The following is a 21,013-nucleotide window of genomic DNA, read 5'->3' on the forward strand; positions in this document are numbered from 1 at the left end:
TTTTCCTCCATTTGAAAAATATTTAGTAAAATTAAAAAAATAATTAAACAATACCTTTTCTTCAAAATGCAAAAACAACACTTTCTGCCCTGTAGCGGGTAAATATTTAGTTAAAAATATGCCGCTTTTGCTGAGATATAGTACATTTTCTGGGCATTCCGAAAACATGCACAACTGAAAAAATACGATTTTTGATTTATGACGTTCTTGAAAGGAGTGAGCGATGTGTCTTATGTGAACACCTAATAGCAATTTTTCCGTGTATCTCAAGACATGCAATTGTTACGCAACAAAAAAATGCTCATCCTAATATGTACGACCCTTGTATGCAATATCTTGGAGGTGTTATTGTGTATGCAAACATGTTATTTGTATTTGTAGTATGTATGTAAGCAGTTTATTTAAAAAATATATGTTTATAAAGAAATTTTTGATGACAGCTTAATTAATCAAGACCACTTATAGGTGATACCGGACAAAACTGGCTAAAAAACAATAATTAAACCTTTTCAAGAAATTGTTAAAAAAGAGAAATATAAGTGTTCTTATTTTGTGGGCCAAAGCGGCTCATTGTAAAAAAAGAATGAAAAATTGTGAAAGAGTGGGCCCGAACCCAGACACTTTAACTCAGTGTCTGCAACGCAAACTATGGAACTACAACCCGTCTTCTGCATTTTAAAACCGTCTTTCCTTTGCTAAAGAAATGTTCTATTTTTGTTCCGTCCATTTTGTGACTTTTAGCGGAAATCGAAGAAAGCAGTTAGAGATTTGAAAAGTCATAAATATTTATACTTTCTTCCAATTGTACCTACAAAATATTTTTGTTACATAATGTCAAACATTGTGATGTTGAAAATATAAAAATTGTTGTCATTACATATTTATTTAATGTGGCTATTCGTCTTTTGTTGTGTCATTGGGGTGAATATAATATGATTATGATTTCTGTTTGAAATAAATCTTGTAAATAAGTACTACTATATATATTTATGATAATGCACTAGTGTGCCCTCCTAGAAACTACCAATAAATTACACAAAGTGTTTGATATTCAACTTATTAACCAGTGTTTTATTTATACATATATTTATTTATATATAAATTTTACCAAAACATACTAATGCTTATAACTATACACCATGATGCTTATTATATATATATATATATATATATATATATATATATATATATATATATATATATATATATATATATGTATATATATATATATATATATATATATATATATATATATATATATATCTACAGCTGGACATGCGGAAACACTGGAGCACAGTGCCGCGTTTGCCAGCGAGCTGATCTTCATCTACTACATCTCTCCACATTTTTTTGCTAATTATTGTAATTTTAATTTCATTACATAATAACTGACTGACTAACCATCACTTAGTCGAGCTGAAATAAAAAAATATTATTTATATGTATTCATGAATATATATATATATATATATATATATATATATATATATATATATATACATATATATATATATATATATATATATATATATATATATATATATATATATATATATATATTGGATACCATTGCTTACTGTACTTTCTTTTCTGGCTCATTTTTATCATCATCTTTGATTCTTCCAGATTTTCCCCAAAAATTATTCCATACATCGGGAAACGAGTTTTGCAGATTACTAAAAGGAATTTCTATTAAGAGATTCAGAGGTATAGCCCCCAGGAAAGATAGTGGTCCACTCACTAATGAAAGAATCGCCTGAAAATAAGACCACAAATTATTATAAAATTCCGCCTGACACACCCTGCATAACTCAAAAAACAATACGGTTCTTCCAACATTTAACATTTTTCCCAGAAAGTTTTTAATGTACATAAAGTAAATACATATTTTGACAGTATTTGGACATCATGACTGGTGGTTAGTAAATAAATGGCCACTTGATATTTCATTAAATTCTAAATTACATTTTTTTAGGGTGAGTAATTTATTATTTGAAAGTGAATCACCTAGGTAGGTACCTATCTTATGAAAAAAATATTTAAAAAAAGAACTTTTGTCAATTTTGGACTATGAGAAAAGAAAAGAACTATTCAAATAACGGGCCCATTAGATTTTTATAATACAATGGTGTTTGTTTTCTCATTGAGCAATACAACAGAAAAACAATTTTGGGATCAAATATTTTAAATTAACGTGACAAGGCCACTGTTGCGCGTATATCTATCAAATCGCCTGAGGTAGATCGGGCATAGTAATAATGCTTTTCTAGAATTAAGAAATTGGGATTAATTACAGTAAATTATATTATGTATATATAAATATTTTCTTACCAGATTTTTGTAATCCAATTTCCAAATCTGATCCGATTTTACATAATCCAATATAAGCATTATAATCCAAATGTGAATGAGATATGTGCTATAAGATAATTTCCCAAGAACACTCAGTAGAGGATTTTCCAAAAAGCTCCAAATACCCACTGGAAACAAGAGTAGTTTTCAATACAATTTGATGAAACATAGTTTGTTAATATGTATAGACAATTTGCTAATGTAATTGGTAACTAGCGCTGTTTAGTTAAGGCAAATATCTATTATTCAAAAATTTGCATAGATCCGGATTATATTTGTATTCACTTGTATTATTTTTTATTTCAATATAATAAATGTTTTTTTATTTATTAAATACTTTACGCCCATCTTCGAATGATTGGCACATTTTTGCAGGTATGCGGAACGTGTCCCCGGTTCTAATATTACAGTCGGTCTGAAAAGAGTATAAAATAGAAAAGATTGGAACTACTGTCCGTCCATTTTTATTTTACCTCTGATTTATTTATATTAGTGTTTATTTTATTTTATTTTATTTATGTTCATATTTATTTTACCTCTGATTTATATTTAGTTAGCCAACATAACAACTAGAGGTAAAATAACTGTAGATTCACTTTACATCCAACTAATTTTTATGGCAACACCAAGTTAAGTTGATTTGAGTATTTCAAATGGAGACATCATAAATTAATCTTAAAATTACTTAGGTATTGCTATGAGAACTGCAACAGCACCTTCAGGTTCAGAATACAAAGTAAGTAAAAGGTTCAAACACTAAGTAAAGTATCTTACAGTCACATTTGTTGACACAGCAGATGTAAAGCAGGGAATAGAACATGGCCAACAAAGGTTTATGGAGAGCGGCGAATAATGCAGATATTACAGGATTGTTGTTTGACTCGTTTTGGAATAAGTACAATCCCAACAGCATTATTCCAATAAGTCCTGGTAATATGGCATCCAAAGCAAGAGGGACCCACTAAAAATAAATTAATTTATCCATTAACAATATTTATACTACATTCCAATATTTTTAAAACTTCTGAGGAATTGTTAGGGAGATTTATTGCAGATGTCTAAACTGAAAGAAAGCAATTTATAGAAGGGTATATAGAAATTTGAAAATTTTCTAGGCTTACAACCTGAACTTGGCCCTCGGAAATAGTGGTAAGTAAGGTCAATAAGTGCAATTCCCTCTCCAAGCACAAGAGCTTAGCCTTTTTATTGGAGAGAACTATGTTTTTAATTTTAAGATTTCAAATGTGTAAATGTCTAGAAATTTAATTAAAATTGTAAAAAATAACTTTTGAAACCATGTTAATTTTTTTTTAATATCTCTTTAAAAAATTAAATATATTATGAAATAATGAAACAAATGCTTTTGTTGTTTGCCATCCATTCTGATAGCAAAAGGGGGTTTTAAAGCAATTATTACATCTCTGATAGTCCTAGAAAATAGTTAAGTACAATAGATTTAAGGATTCTTAATTGAATTTACAGTTTTTCAGGTTCAGTTTTTTTCTTCAGATGTTGGTGAATACAGTACTAGATTAATATCCTTAACTAGGCTTGCCAGATTTCTGAAATCTTCAACCGGGACACCGAAATGCCCCCAGTGTACAGTACAGTGAAATAAATGACAAATTATCCTAAATAATCCTACACAGTAAATAATTTTCAGATTTTTTCGTCATCTTTTATCAAATTGATTTTTTGTGAACTGGTTAAGACACTGGGATTTGGATCTGGCATGCCTATCCTAAACTAATGTTATAATGTTCTTTTTTCATTATATTTTGTTTATAAATATATTTTTACAAATCTTACTTTTTTAGTTGATAGTTTAATATTATTTGTTTCTATTTTATACTGTATGTATCCAGCAATGAGACCAATCGCAAAACCACCGGCATTTCCTATAACTGTCAAGTGAAGATGTTCAAACATTGTGTCATTTTTACGTTGTCTTGCAGAACTAGAAAAAAATCTAATATCATTTAAATGTACAGCATTTACAGATATTTCAAACCAATTGCGAAAGAGAAATTAGTTAAAAACACAGCAGGTGTCGTTTCATGGCATTCATAACAAATCGAGGAAATATATGAGAACAAGTCAAGAGCGTATTTGAGAAAATTTATGTTTATAAAATACATATACAGCATAGTCCTTTATTTTGTGCGAAATTGGACCAAACACAAACCATTCCTCCCTCCCGTTCTCCACTACAAGGGCTTGCCTCGGCAGTGTGCAATCATTAATGCTTGATATATTTTTTTTCCAGTAGTAATGGTGAGATCTACATGTGATGATTTACTATTTTGTGTGAATAGTAGTAGTAGTAAGTATAGTAAAACTAATGACTTTTCATAGAAAAATGAGGGCAGTTCAAAATATCGGATCAGACCCAATTATGTTTTGGTTATAAACTTACTCTGGCATAATACGATTGAACGGTAGGTATCCATTTATATAAGTTAATACCCCTGGAGTGAATGCAGCAGCTAAAAGCGTGGCTCCCAGGATATGCTTGGACTGGTTGGAAAATTTGCATACTAGCAACATGATAAGTAAACCAATGAAATAAAGCTGAGTCTCAATTGTGAGGTACCTGAAACAACCATTATTCAAAATCATCATCCGCAAAATATCTTTTTTTTTTTTTTTTACTCCTAGGAGATTGTCCATCAGATCCTTATTTCATTTTGTTATTTGATTGAATTCCATTTTTTTAAATTAAGAATAATTGAAAACAAGAGAAAATTTCACCATTTCCCTAAACATCCATATGGCCAAAAACCATCCATATGTTTACAAAAATCCTCAAAACCATTGAAAAGTTTAATTCATAATTACCAGCAATGTCCTGCGCAATCCAGTGAGCCAATTATATTATTGATATATAAAAGATTAGCCCATCCATACTCCTGACAATACACCAGTTCCCTCTTGGTTATAAGTAAAGAAGCATCGTTGACTAAGCCAGTCACCCAATAAGTGGAAATCAGAACTATCACTGCATAAGCGGGTGTCAGTCTATTAAACAGAAATTGTAATTTTAAGATTATGTTCCATTTTTACAATTATAAAAATCTATATCTTGCAAATAACACTTCATTCTCATACTTTTTGGCATCCCATCATATATTTTTGACCCTCTACATATGAAACCATTTTGTGTAAATTGTTTCTAAATGGTTATCTTATTTTTTCCATTCCTAGTTTTATAATTATCTTTATCACTACTTAAAAGATCTTTGTTAAAAAATATTTTTGAATTTGGTCATTAAATTTATTATATACGATTATACGAACATTAAACCATACATGACAGAAATTATTTTTCATGTGTTACGGAAGTGTTAAATAGTAATATATTTTAACTGGAAACTAAACTTAACCCAGCAAATAGAAAATATTTCATAAAATAAAAATATTATTCTCACCTCAACCATCTCCGTGTCATATAAGAAATAAATGTTCGGATTATATTGAAATCAGGATTCTCCTTAGCAAATTTTAAGACATCATATGACATAAAGAAACTGGATAGACAAAAGAATGCCGGCAGTGAGATTATAACTCCATTTATCAGTTGTAGTATATTCAATTCATATAACTGAAAAAAAATTAATTTTTATGCAAATATTACAATTGCAATCATCATTTGATACCGAAATTATAAATCTACCATAGAAAGATAGCCAAAGTATTGATTTCAATCTTTCGGTGTTTCAATTGGAACTCTTTCAATTTCATGGCCTACTTCGCATCTCTCTAAGCACTAAGTTTACATAATTAGAACAATAAGTAACTCAAATTGTAAGCACTTAAATATACATGCTCCGATACATAACAACAAGAACCTCATGCTAGGGGCGGTTAATTTTACACTATTAGAGCAATAACTAGCTCCTAATTCTTACAGTAAGTTTCACAAGATTGGAGCAATAACTGGGTAATTAATTTTTTTTTAAATTGTATTTGTTTTTCAATTTTATAGCATTTTAGTAGACCTTAGCAGCCCGTTATTAACAATAGAAATCAAGTTGTGATAGAGTGGGCTCAACCTAGAATCTCTGAATCAGAGTCCGCGACACGAACTACGGGAACGCAACCTGATTTAATTAAGCAAAAAAGTTTCACATACTTAGAGCACTAAGTTTCATATGCAAAAAATAAATGTTTATTATTGAGCATTATATTTCCCACACATTATGTTTCTCATGTTTAATGCAGGAAGTTTTCACTAAAGTTAGCAATAACGTAAACCTTTTCTTTGTATACTAATTTATTTATTGACTTACCCTTTCAATAACTGATGGTTTATCAGTAAAAATCACACATACAATAAGGAAAAAGTGCATAATTATAAACAATATTGCAATAACTGCACGCATCCCTTGTATTCCTGGCAACCGATTACTGTTACCATTGGAACAGGAATAATTTTTCACCCAATTATTTGTTAAATTGAAAGCATGAAGCAACTTTAAACCTGGCCCTGAAAAAATTGTAAAAAAATATTTGAATAGTATTTCGGTAAACCAAAAGCAACAGCTTCGAGTTATTCTTTTCCCTATAGGGAAAAGAACAGGATATAATTAATCATATAAGGGAAAGTCCCGATTATTGTTAAAACTATGTGGATATATCAACATATCAAGTAATTAATTTTTTGTTAATAAAAGTTAATTTTTGTTAAAGATAACGATATAGTTGTCATGTCAAGTTGTCGTGTTGTGCAGAAAAGACACACAGTGATGTTTGTTTGTTAAATCGGTCCTTCTCTACTTCTTTGACTTCCTCTGGGTGACAAACTAAACGCATCATATGGAAAACGAGATGGATAGATGTTCCAGTAGATACATGTATATAAGAAAAGGAAAGCAAGATAATTAGTACAATATTTCTTATCCAATGAAGATTAGAGCTATCTTAACACATTTTTTGCGGGACACGCTTAAAAGTGTCTTTTACATACTGTTGGTAGAGAGCGAGAGATGCCAAAAAACATTGTATGAATCGGTATGGGGTTTGTTAGTTTGACCCTAATTAAAATACTAATTAGGGTTGATGAAAAAACTGCTCGAAGGCAATGTGTTAATTTTCCTGTCAGAATGGTTGTAATTGTTTTGGTTGGTTAGATGATTGCTTTGTAGTAATAAACCTCCAGATGTACTGAATTTATCATACAAGAAGTGTTTATAAAACAAACTGGATTGTTTACCTCTTTCTTCTTGCCTTTTTGTTATGAGGCTGGAAGCAATACATAGCACTAATATTACAATTAAAGCAGCCGCCAATAATATACCACCAGTAGTCAAGCCAGGAGGTTCATGTTTGCTGGTGCAATACATATTTGTTACAATTCCACCAAAGCCGTACAAGTCCTTCATTTCCCTGTCTGCCCACTTCTGCAGTGATGCCCGTTGCACATTTTCATCTGTGTGTAATGAAGCAACATCTGAAGTGTCACATCTCTGGCTGACACACACTCCCCGGTTTAATATATCATGGCGAAAGTAATCCAGTTGTGAACTGACATTCTAAAAAAGAATGACATATATAAAATAAAACCCATTCGGGGATCCAAAATAAATGATCTGAGAAGGTACTTTTTGGAAAGATATATATGTAGTGATTAGTCATATTTTCTCATTTTGTTTTTACCTTATGTTTTTTTATATTTTCCTCATTTGTTATATTATTTTCTCATTTTTTATATTTTCTCATTTGTTTATTTTAAATATGCTTCTTACCTTATATTTTTCTCATTTATTTATTTTAACTATGCTTCTTATGCCTATTTATCATACCTGTTTATTGTTTTATATTTTGCCATTTATTAGTAATAGTTTTGGTTATTTGAAAAAAATCTTTTTTGTTACCTACTTTATTATTTGTGTTCCAGTCTTGTTAACCTTAATCTCATGTCCCATAATGAGATATAGAAATTACTCATCAAAAAAATCAAAATAAATAAAAAATAAGTATATAATAGTTGAGCAACAAACTACAATAGAATAAAGTATAAAAATCCTCTAGTACACAACCCGCCCGAAGGGTTGATGCTCCCAACAGTGAACAATAATGCAAGTAGAACACTTCAATACATAGTTCCGAGAATTTTTATATTGTCGCCAATAGAGGTAAAAGGGCAAACAAAAATAAGACCAAAGGCTAAATAAAAGAATGGGTAAATGATTAAGAGTAAATATTGTGAAAAGCTTAAAATAGTTTTTGATTATTTTTTTTTTGTGTGTAAATGTCCCGTTATTGAAATTTAATTTTGACACCGAGCTTTATACAACAAAACATATTGCGTTAAATAATGGATATAAGTAGGATTAATTGATTTTTAAAACATGGTGAGTGGTTATAATATGATAATATTACTATCATTTTTCTTAAAAAATATATAAAAGTAAAAATTACTAATTACAAATGCTAATTTAAATACTAATAATATTGAGAATTCTTTTTTTAATTTCTTATCAGTGGGAATAAAGACAATAGGAGGTCGACTTCAGTCATTGTCATATTGTCAATGATGGTTTATTATTACTAATATTTTTATGAATTTCTATCATTTCAAAATGTTGCATTTGAAGACTTTTCATATTAATTATTTTTGGGATTTCTACATTACTGTTGTTAAATTTGTGACCATTAAATGGTTAGCTAATTCTGAAAAATTATTATTTCTTAAACATAATTCATGTTCCATGATTCTTGTTCTTGAATTTTCTGGAAGTCATACCAATGTACAAACTTCCACAGTCGCAATTTAAATTTATATATGCCTCTGTTATATTTTCATGATCATTCTTTTTTTAAATATTTTATTTAATTAATTTTTGTGTAGAATGCTGATTTTATACCATTAGGAATTTTTTGTTATTTTAGTGATGTTTTATTTTTGTAAATGATTCTTTTCAACTTAGTTTTTACATTTTCATTACACGTATTGGCTGAATAGAGAAAAGTTTTAGTTAAAATATGTTTATTTTTACGCGCGGATATTGCATCTATCATTTTTGGTTTATAACCATTATTGCGAACAATATTTTGAATTGTTTTAATTTCTCGGTTAAATTTATTTTCATTTAATGGGATTTTTAGTGCACATCGGATCATGGAGTTGAAACTAGCCAATTTATGACTAAGGGGATGGGCTGAACTCGAAAGATCCAAGAAATTTATATGTTTGCCTCCGTTATTTTTTAAGGTAAATTGCATTGTATCATTAAATAAGCTGAGAAAAGAGTCTAGATGTCTTGTTGCTCCTTCCAAAATTCTCAAAATATTATCAATGTTACTAAATCATTTTTTAACAAATTTCATTAGGCTATGTTTAGAATGAATGATTTCCTTTTCTAAGTGATCTACAAAAATATCCGCAAGAATTGGGGACAGAGGTGATCCCATTGGTAAACCATTGGATTGGACATATATTCTATTATTGAAACTGAAATAATTTTGATAAGTACACACATCTAGCAGAGTAAACATCTCTCTTACAATAACTTTATCTTCAAGTAGGTTATGATCAATGAATTTTTAAGTATCTAAAAGGTCTATTTCTTTAAATTTGTCTCCTTCTTCTAACCCTTATCCGCACCCAATGGTGCATAGTGCACTGAATCGTATCGACACAGTATTATCTTGATCGTTACTAACATGAAGCCAAGGTGATGACTCCTGTGCTTCAGGTACCAGTCCAGGGTAATATTAAATAAATATTAGAAAGTAAAATCACTAATATTTATTCCCTCCCCCTCTTGGGAATCGAACCCGGGACCTCCAGTACGGTAGCTAAACACGCTAATCATTACACCACGGAGGCAGACAAATTTTTCTACTAATTCATAACTATTTTTTATTGTGTCTCGGTTTAAAAATATTATTGAAATTGACCATCTAGTTCCATTTTTTAGAAAGATAGTAATTCGGTGCAGAGAAGGTTGAAACACATCAACGTCCCAAGGACACAACTCTGAAATTTAGAATCAGCTTCACATACGGTGTTTGAAAATGATGCGGAATGTATCAAAACACATGTCAAAGTAGATTTAAAAAAAAGTGATATTTACTAAGTGAAACTTAGATTAAAAGTGGATGCATTTTATCACAAAGTGACTGCCGAATCAATTATTGAAAATACATAGTTCATTTTGACTTTTACTGTATGAACACATATGTACCATAGCAGGAGACAAAATGTATGATTGATTTTACCCAGTAAATTTTTTAAATGAAAAATTCTATAGAAGATGGGTACACTCCTTCACTAACCAACTGACAACTAACTAATCAAAAGACCTCCTGCATCTTTTCAATGGAGGATACCATCCACTTGAAAAATGAGGTTAGACTTTTTGAACAGGTTCGTATTTGCGAAAATCTCAGGAATGAAGTAGCAATTTGTTCCAGTTTATTCTGATTCTCAGATATAATAATGTGTTTAAATTACCTTTATTCTGTACCACAACTCTCCCGGGTCATCTGCAGTCAACTGAATATGTACCAAGCAATACAGTCCATTAGGATCAGTCATGCAATCATCGAAGTCATCCAGCTCGTAGAGTTGTGGGAAGTCGTTTGTATCTGAAACTCCTGAGACAGAAATATAATCATCAAAGAATAATGCCTTATAATTAATCTTTGAGGATGAATGTTCCAGAAGCAGTATAGCCGCAGTAGCCAATTGGATCCTGGCTACCTTTGGATATCTATAAGCTATTTTTATTGTTTCTCTTAGTAATGAATATTATTGTTGACCATATTTATAATTTCTTCAAATTCTTTCAATTCAATCAAATTCTCATAAAATAATTAAGTGTGAATATAACCCAATACATTAGTTATCTCCTGAATCAACATCAGGAGAAAAATGTAACCATGATAAGTGAATGATGATTTTTCCAGTTTGTTATAAAATAATTTTAAAAATAAAATGGACTCACACTCACCATATTTATTTATTTTCTTGATGTTTACTATACCAATGTAATAAATTGCGAAAAAGAATAGAAGTATCAAGGAGAGTAGCCACTTCATTTTGATTTAATACACAACAGCTAATGAAATTTAAAATTTGTGTCAAACAACAAAATTTAGAGACGCAGTTATTATACAATTGTAATGTAGATACTTTACACTTGTATAATAATTGCGTAAGCTGAAGTATCAAAGTATAATTTTTTACTCTTTGAATCTTTCTGTAAGACTGGAATAAGAAGATTTGAATAAATTATCTTGTTTTTGGCTGTTGTTTTTTTTTGGTGCAATAAGATTTCAAGTATGTTTTTATTTGACTTTAGGGAAAACTTTAACTGCATGTAAAATTTAATCCATTTTTAAAAATACAATACTCAAATTATAAAATTAAAAAAAAAAAAACATTAAATGTATTGAATAAAAATGGGTTGAAATTATCAAGCATGTAAATGTTTTATTTCTTATAAAATTGGAACATTATTAACATCTTTATATTTTTAAAGAAATTATTACTGGCAAAAATGTAAACATATTTTTTTTTTTAGATTTAAAAATTTTTCAGTTTAAAATCTCAACATTTTCACAAATATTTCTTGAAAGCAGAAAATAGTTTTAAGATTAATAAAGGGTTTTTAAATTTACGTGCTCTCCAGACATAAAATCTAATTTAACTCAACACCCCAAAAAATAATTATTACAGTATTGTACTGACAATTCATAGCTTGATACTTATTGTCTGTAGTAGGATGATATAGGACTATTTTCATTCAACAGTTTTTTTTTCAACCTGGGATTGGATATCATTTACACTAGTACGTACAATTGTTTTGATAATATCTTTAAAAAAAATCAAATTCAAATATTTTAATAATCTGTTATCCCTAAGCTGTATTTATATACATACAGAATTAATAGTAAAACAAAAATCCAAAACAAAACCTTGAATATTCTCAATTGCAGCTGGCAGTCAAGTAATGATTCATTTGTCAGTTTAAAAAAGCGAGTAAAACTCAATCTTTAAAAAAAGTTTTTGGACACAGTTTTGTTGAAAATAGAGAAACAGAATATTATAATAATATCATATATCAAGGCACAATAAAGAGACCTACTTAAAACAAACCTAATATATCAAATATAAATTTGGAAACTGATTTTGATTTATTTTAATTTTAATTCAGTACGTATCGGCGGACAATAATATGTTATTTTTGTAAATATCAGGGAATTAAAACATATTTAGTACCTTTCTACTTAAATCAAACATAGATTTGAGGGGAGATTTTAATTTATTTCTTAGTACTTATCAGCAGTGCAAAAAAACACGATTGCAATAATTAAAAGGCGATTTTTGAAAACTAAGTTTTGTACTTTAAATGGAGGATATAACACATGTTTACGTATCGTACCGAGTGCGTTTTCAGTTTTTTATTTCAATTAATACTTACTGAGTACCTACCTATTCAGTTTCATACATGGATGTAGAGAGTGATTAGTTTTACTTTGTTTTCAAATGAGTATGAATGGGCAGTGCTATATGATTGTAATAATTATAAACCATAGAATAAAATAACAACTATGTAATTTTTTCCACATTAATTTTATTTGACCAGCAAACGGGTTTCGTCATAACCGAAATTATCAGACTGGTATTGTGGTTATATAAACAATAAGGCAGGAGTTGAAAACCATGATTTTATATAAATTTTTCGACAATTTAAATTTAAATTCAGTGAGTTTAAGTATTGTATTAAAATAATAATTACATGTCAGTTATGGTAAAGGTTTTACGCACGATTTGATATAATTATATGATAGAAATGGATTTTGTATGTGAATTTAAATAATATATGTATAGTTAATTCTTATAGGAAATGTTGGTTGAGGACCTCTTCTACTGCTCATTAGTATGGGTCTCATTACTAAACCTCATACTAATGAGCAGTAGAAGAGAAACATATATATATATATATATATATATATATATATATATATATATATATATATATATATATATATATATATATATATATATATATATATATATATATATATATATATATATATATATATATATATATATATATATATATATATATATATATATATATATATATATATATATATATATATATATATATATATATATATATATATATATATATATATATATATATATATATATATATTTTTTTTTTTTTTTTTTTTTGACATCATTGCTTACTGCACTTTCTTTTCTGAATCATTTTTATCGTCATCTTTGATTCTTCCAGATTTTCCCCAAATATTATTCCACACATCGGGAAACGAATTTTGGAGATTATTAAATGGGATTTCTATTAAGAGATTCAGAGGTATAGCCCCCAGGAAAGATAGTGGTCCACTCACTAGTGAAAGAATCGCCTAAAAATAATACCAAAAATAATTATAAAATTCCACCTGACACATCCTGCTAAACATAAAGAACAGCATGGTTTTTCCTACATTCAAAAATTTTTAAACATTTTTTTAAATAAAAAGTCAGTATTTTGACTGTTATTTGGACATCTTGACTGGTGGTTACTAAATAAAATGGCCACTGCTCGGCTGTCCAATTTTAAAACACAGTAAAGGACATTTTTTTTGTAGTACGTTTTTTTGCATTTTTGGACTTAGTAGAATCTACTTATTCCAAAAATGCAAAAAAAACACACTACGAAAAAATTGTCCCTTACTGTGTTTTGAATTTGGACAGCCGTGCTCTATTGATGTTATATTGCCTTCTGGCTTACATTTTTTGTAGAGTGAGTAATTTATTATTTGAAAGTAAAATACGTAGGTGTCTTATGAAAATTATGTGAATATGAAAAAAATTATAAACCAGGAAAAAATAGTATAACTTTTCAAATAACAGGCACATTAGATTATTTATAATATACAATGGTGTTTGTTTTCTCATCAGTTAATACAAAATTAACACAATTTTAGGATAAAATATTTTAAATCAACATGACATGGCCGCTGTTGCACGTATATCTCCCCAAGATCACGTCACCTGATGGAGAATGGGCATGGTAATAATGCTTTCCTAGAATTAAGAAAGCGGGATTAATTAAGCTCCAAATACCCACTGAAAACAAAAACAGTTTCCAATACAATTTGATGAAATATAGTTTGTTGATATAGAAAATTTTGCTGAAAACTATTTGTGTTTTTATTATTTATAATATTTCAATTTCATACTATTTCTGTGAACCTAAGCGGCTGATAATTAGAAATAGATAGCATCAGATATTTTATTTCTCGAGTTGGAAATCTCAACATTTTCACCAATATTTTTTTGATAGCAGATAATAATTATAAAATTAATGAGTTCAAATTTACTTGTTATTCCAGATATAACATCTAATTCCAAAATCTTGGATATTGTCAATTGCAGCTGGCAGTCAAGTAATGATAAGTCAGTTTGGAAAAGGGAGTAAAACTCAATCTTTTAAATAGGTTTTTGGACGTAACTTTATTGAGCATTATATAGAATAAAATATGTAATATCTATCAAGGCACAATAAAGAGGCACTTTTTAAAATTGATTATATAAATAAAGGTTATCGGTAAAATAAAGTTTTCGTCTTCCATGTCCTGTAACAGACTGTTATTATTTCAATTTTATACAAGTCAATTTTTGTAAAACTTAATTGTAATTACATATAAGCATATTAATTAATCACAAGAGTAATTTGTTCACATTTAATTACCTGATCTTTATAGGGATGTTATGGAAAAAATAATAATATGCGAGTTTCTTAAATTGATACACACAGTTATTGTATTTTTTAACAAAAAATTCAAATAAGTACTTTTTTAACATCTTATAGGCATACAAGATCATCATAACATTATTTTTGTTATGAAGAATTACTTATTATTAAAATGTACTTTAACTCAAGATCATTATCAAATGTGAAACTTATGTAGTCTAAATTTGAGAATAGTGCTTTGGCAGTGAAGCATGGAGAGGATGATCACACATACTGTGTTTATAATGATATTGATATTGCCAAATCTACTTACAAAATAAATGTTAAGATGAAACATTTTTTAGAAGTAATAATCCTTTTTTTAGATGTTGTTTTCACTTACAGTCATAATTAAATTACAACCAAGTAAATACAGTTGAACTTCCATACAATAAACTTCTGTATAGCGAAGATCTCCCCACAAGAAATATTTTATTGAACACAGAACCATAAGGGCATTCTTGCTGTATTTTTCCTTCTATTTAATCAACACAAATTTTTACTTAACCAAATTCGTCTTCCCTAACACTGATTTAGGATTTCACCTAATAGTGTGCAATAAAATACTTAATGACGGTAGTACCCGACAATAAAAAAATATCGAAAACTTTTTATTGAAAAGAAGCTGTACATCGTAATTGAAGAAATTTCCAATTCCATATCTGTCATGGTAAACCTTTCATGCAAAAATCACTATGGATATTCGATTGTATTTACATATATAAAAGACACATAAATTGGTATTAGAAATAAACATGCTGCACTACAAACTTATCTGCAGAATTGATAATGGAGCCAATAATTTACAATAATTTGAAATATTTATAACCCCTTTTAATAATTAATAAGGTGAGCGCCATATAATTTTGTCCGCCTCTGCAGTGTAATGGTCAGCACGCTCGGCTACCGTTCTGGAGGTCCCGGGTTCGATTCCCAAGGGGGGTAAAATAAATATAAGTGACTTTTTCACTGTCATATTTATTTAACATTACCCTGGACTGGTACCTGAAGCGGAGGGCTGATCACCTTTCCTTCATGTGTAAACGATCAAGATAACACTGCGTTTATATGACGCAGTGCCCTATGCACCGTTGGGGTGCGGATAAGGGTTTTATTATTATTATTATTTATTAAATGTGCGTTTATTTCATAATTTACAAACTTTCAAATTACAATAAGGAAAATCATTAGTGGGCATAGATGGCGACACTAAGTCTGGAAACAAAACTCTAAGTGTGTCTCCTGTGCGTCCCGCTCAACCTGTAGGAATAAATCCAATATGACTGTTATTGAATTTTACCACTTGGAGGTGTATAAGTGCTTTAGCTGTGCAATATTTTGTATTTCCAATCATGGACCAGTGCCACATTTACGCTAATGCTATTTATATTCAAATGTTACCTGGTTAAAAAAATAATTCTGAAAAAAACTCTGACCATTCTTAATTTAAAGAATATCATAAAAATAATTATTTTTAAGTCTGGTAACATTAAAATCTAAATGGTAGTTGTGTTAAAATTGTTACAAGATTTTAAATTGAAACTACTACGCAGCTTTATCTTAGGAGGTATTAATTGGTTCTACAGATAAGTTTGTAAGACATTAGCTATTTCCAAATGTTACATTGCTTAGAGATGAACCTAACCTCAAACAATTCATAGCAATCATCACAAGGACAAAATTATGTCAAATTAAAAGCATTTACATGGTTATCATTCTTATCTTCTAATTTACTCTTAAACGAGCTTTACACTTGAATATTGACATAGACTTTCGGTCTGGAAAACACTTTGATCCCGTCTTCCAGCTTTTGTAGTTCTTTGTCGAGTTGTATTTTCCGATTTCTCATTCTCAAAGTATCCGATCGTACTGGCATTTTATTTAATTCCCTCACAAATTCCGAGAATTCTGAAAAATAATGCATCAGTTAAATTTTTGGCATTTATGATCATCGTTTTTGGATTATTTCATAAACAACATTCACTATAAGTAATTATGTTCTGTACAGTCTTTTGTAGTTTTTATTTTTCAAATTTAATATTTTTTTCATTAATTGATTCGGCAGTCACTTTGTGGTAAAATCTATCAATTTTTAATTTAAGTTTTACCTTGTAAATACCATTATTTCATTCAAATAATGTAAGGTATTTACTAAAAGTAAAACTTGAATTGATAATCAATATTTTTTTCTAGTATAAAATGGTAAAAAAGGGAACATCAATCCCTTTTACTTTCTAGCATCAATATTATTTTTGATAAAAATGGTTTTAGGCTTACTTTCCCGGAGTATTTGAAGTGTCTCCAGTCTCTCAGTTTCCGGAAGGGCGACATGTCCCGGGGGACACTGAAGGTCTGCTTCATGAAGAGCTTCCTGTTCCCTTTTCCACTCGTTCCGCTGTTTTATTTCCTTTATATACTTGGGAACCACCCCCCTCTGATAACCTTGAACCAATAGAACACCTTTAAAACCTATTTATTAGTTATTGTGAACTATTCATTCCATCTATCAAACCATATGATGTGTATAAATTCCCGTGCTTGATTGTGTAAAAAGTATTCTGAGCAGTAAAGGGCGGTGAAGGGGAAAATATACACTTCAGAAATAGGAAAAATATCACTAAACACTTTTCCCTACGCAGTAAATCTATGGAATTATAAAACCATGTTTTAAATCCGCATAGTCATAAAATCCAGGCACAAAACTAGCCTCATTTGGTGGGTAATCACAGAAGAGGCATCTCATTCAAAACAATAACTTGTTTCTTTGCAAGGTATTTTTTCTTTAAACATGTTACATACATAAGGAATGCGTATTTGATTACGCATTTTTATCGATTGTTGCGCGGTATGATCGATAATCCTGAAATTATCCAGAGCATTGGTCTATATGTTCCCGATAGTTACCTAAGACAGCGTCGGCATAGATTGTTTCAGATTCCTATACACAGGACCAACCTGCCGATGGTTATGCCTGTAGGAAGAGCTACCGCTATGTTGAACAATATCACATTGGATATTGATCTGTTCCATGTGTCCGAAGGAGTTTTCCGAAGCGAGATTCTTCTACACATTTAACAAGAGTCTTCTTGTGTAATTTTTAATTTGTTTTTTTTTTAATGTATACGCCTTAAATGTTTGTTTGTAATGTATATATTAATTATTGAATAAATTGAATTGAATTGAATTGAATTGAATAACATTCCCTATTCCCCTCAATTCAACTGATTGGAAATGAGTTGAATTGAGTTACATACATTACATACATAACATTCCCTGTGAGTTGAATTACTCATTGGAAATGTTGAATCTTGGAATTTTATTGAAATAAAATTTATGTTTGTACTTGTACCTTTATTTTACTACATAATGTTATTTCTCTTGATGGAAAGAAAATGTTTTTTTTATAGGATTTTCATCATGAAATACTGTTGTAAATATCATTTCTGAGGGTTTAAAATGGATTGATTCACATTAAATTGTTTCTCATGGGAAAATATGAGTATAAAGTGATCACTTAAATCAGCCTGTAATGAATCGTTAGCCCTGTAAATACCCAGATTTCTATTCATGGATTTGGCGTTTAATTTGTAGAACTCCATGCGGTACTTAAAACATTTTTATTTTATGTATTAAATAAATTTTGTGACAGTCGTTTCACCTGGTTATGGCATTTTCAAATGAATATTTTCACTTGAAAATGCCACAACTAGGCGAAACATCTGTCACAATTTTTTTTAATGTGTTTTTCAACAGCAAAATACAACTTAGTAGACTCGAAAAATCAGTGTTTGATTTAACATTTAATACATAAAATAAAAATGTTTTAAGTGCCGCATTGCTAGTATTATATACAACATAAATAAATTTTAAATACAATAATTTTTTATCTCAACACAAAAGTGATTTTAAATATTACTTACTTGGAGGTGGATGGAATGGGTCCATTTTCCCTTCATTTGCTGTGGTTATATTCGAATCTAACTTGACGGTAGACATGCTCACTGCACTTGGCTGGGTGTCTTCAACGTTTGCTCTCAAATCCTCATGAGACACGCACCTACTTTCATATTCTTTACCGACTCTCGGATGTTCCTCCACCTCCCCTTCATCAACGGCTCTACAATACTCCTCTTTGGCCAAAATATTATCGAGTATTTTCTTTGATGGATAAATGATTCGGGGGTTTGAATCATCCTTGAAACTATTAGAGTCTACAGGATCTACATATTGGCAGCCGACGTCTCTACAGCTAACTAGCCGATCTGTGGATTTTTTAAAGTATTCCTTGCCTTGTTTAGGAGTCGATTTTGCATCGTGGACAATTTTTCTTCTCAGAAACTCCTTCATATCAGGTTTAGAGACTAATTCTTGGGACGGTTTCGGACCTGATTGAGTACGGTGAAGATTCTTTGTAGATTTTGCGACATACTGATTAGAATTGAGAGTTTTCAAGGGTTTTCCATTTCCTACGGACAGAGTTGTCAGTTTCATATCAAGCCTGTCGGGTTTTACAGGGGTCGGACGGACATTCCTTTCTCTATTTGTTTGCATTTTACGTAATAGTCGAACATTTTCCTGGATAAAATTTTTCTTGGATTCCTTTTCTGTAAAAATCAGCAAAACTTACATTTCTATCAAACTTTATTTTATTTTTTTGGTTATTATACCGAGTTGTGTAGATAGTTTTTGCTAACTTTTCAAACCGCATTACGCTGGCCATCATTTTGGCTAATGTGACCTTTACAGTTTAAAACTTTAATCATAATAACCAAAAAAATAAAATTTCTTTAAATAACAATTACTAATTGTCTACTTTATAAATAAAATAAAAATACCCCTATTCGCATGCAATTTCGCATAGGGCACCATATGGGATGGAAATGTTAGTAACTCTGTAGTTGATGATATGAAAGAAGGTGATCAGTACTCCCCTTCAGATTTTCGCATATAGGAGGGGAATTTATTTGATAGGATACAAATGATGTATGTATGGAACGTTGTTTTTGATTGGTGTAAGATATTAATCAGTGCTTTCTCTTCTATACCCCTTACATGTAGAAATATAGTTCTTTATGTACAATAAAAAAAATTAAATCGGGTTTATAAAGCCCCAATTAACTGAATTATACTAAAATAATAATTAATAATAAAATCGATTCTTAACTTACGGGGAGCGGGAAATATTCCCTGTAGAGAATTGGAATACATCATTTAATTCCAGATATTTAAGAAAACCAATCTGTTAAATTGTTTCTCAAAGATAAAACGAAACTTTATATGGCTAATAACAAGTTTTCAGTTAACATTATGAAATAAGACTTGACCATTAGAATGAAATTCATTCCGAATATTTAAAAATGCATTATTGTTTAGTAACGTAGGTAGAAATGTAAAACTACTTAGTAACATTGTTATATCATTTATGAAATAACATTATAAATTCTTAGTAGAGAATATTGTCATAACGTAAAGTAAAAACACCAGGATTATTTTCAAAAAATTCGATTGATCTGACAATCAACGTTGACATCCAAACAAACCAATAACCAAAGATTATATACTAGTAAAGATTGATATCTTTGTCAAATTAGTATGGTAAATGATTATACGTGTTGAAAAAAATCAAGAAAATTAAATATTCTCACTATTCACACTAAAAAATAACCTACGCAGAAAAATCAGCTGATCGATGCACTCGACGGCCTTATAGAGACAAAAAGGAAGAAGAAGCTCAAATGTCAAAATCAAAATAACCTAAAAATGCCATCGACATGAAACTCTGTAAAATGCGTTTCGTCATTTTCCCGCCTTTTCAGGAAAATGGCAATATACGCATTTTACAGAGTTTTATGTTGATGACATATTTAGGCTATATTGATTTTGACATTATTCAATGAAATTGA

At 29.6% G+C, this 21,013-nt stretch overlaps 2 protein-coding genes and 1 long non-coding RNA gene across 6 annotated transcripts; 1 reads left to right on the forward strand and 2 right to left on the reverse strand.

Annotated features, from left to right (window-relative positions):
* Nucleotides 1-1,300: 1,300 nt before the first annotated feature.
* On the reverse strand, nt 1,301-11,829 carry LOC148304591 (regulator of hypoxia-inducible factor 1-like). Of its 3 annotated transcripts, none has more exons than XM_088268063.1 (12): nt 11,310-11,829; nt 10,811-10,953; nt 7,565-7,883; nt 6,642-6,838; nt 5,781-5,953; nt 5,191-5,370; nt 4,769-4,945; nt 4,162-4,309; nt 3,127-3,313; nt 2,332-2,480; nt 1,578-1,756; nt 1,301-1,416 (listed from the first exon to the last, which is right to left on the reverse strand). In XM_088268063.1, the coding sequence occupies exons 1-12, from the start codon at nt 11,395-11,397 to the stop codon at nt 1,404-1,406; spliced, it is 1,953 nt and encodes a 650-aa protein (XP_088124189.1). In that variant the 5' UTR covers nt 11,398-11,829; the 3' UTR covers nt 1,301-1,403. The 3 variants fall into 3 exon arrangements, with proteins under 3 accessions (XP_088124189.1, XP_088124190.1, XP_088124191.1); XM_088268064.1 differs by having other exon boundaries at nt 1,312-1,416; nt 1,568-1,756; XM_088268065.1 differs by having other exon boundaries at nt 1,317-1,416; nt 1,583-1,756.
* Nucleotides 8,858-14,844, forward strand: LOC148304592 (uncharacterized). 2 transcript variants are annotated; one of them, XR_015838326.1, is made up of 4 exons: nt 8,858-9,565; nt 13,608-14,117; nt 14,302-14,387; nt 14,710-14,844. It is a non-coding gene; the product is annotated as an uncharacterized LOC148304592 (long non-coding RNA). The 2 variants fall into 2 exon arrangements; XR_015838325.1 differs by having other exon boundaries at nt 13,608-13,688.
* Nucleotides 14,807-20,658, reverse strand: LOC148304593 (uncharacterized). The gene is made up of 4 exons (XM_088268066.1): nt 20,279-20,658; nt 19,031-19,714; nt 17,388-17,552; nt 14,807-17,018 (listed from the first exon to the last, which is right to left on the reverse strand). The coding sequence occupies exons 1-4, from the start codon at nt 20,319-20,321 to the stop codon at nt 16,858-16,860; spliced, it is 1,053 nt and encodes a 350-aa protein (XP_088124192.1). The 5' UTR covers nt 20,322-20,658; the 3' UTR covers nt 14,807-16,857.
* Between the last annotated feature and the right edge of the window lie 355 nt (nt 20,659-21,013).

This window comes from Brachycentrus maculatus, unplaced genomic scaffold (assembly GCF_059751285.1).
Source record: "Brachycentrus maculatus isolate JH-2025_06_01 unplaced genomic scaffold, ASM5975128v1 h1tg000311l, whole genome shotgun sequence".
In the NCBI taxonomy this organism is placed as follows: Eukaryota; Metazoa; Arthropoda; class Insecta; order Trichoptera; family Brachycentridae; genus Brachycentrus; species Brachycentrus maculatus.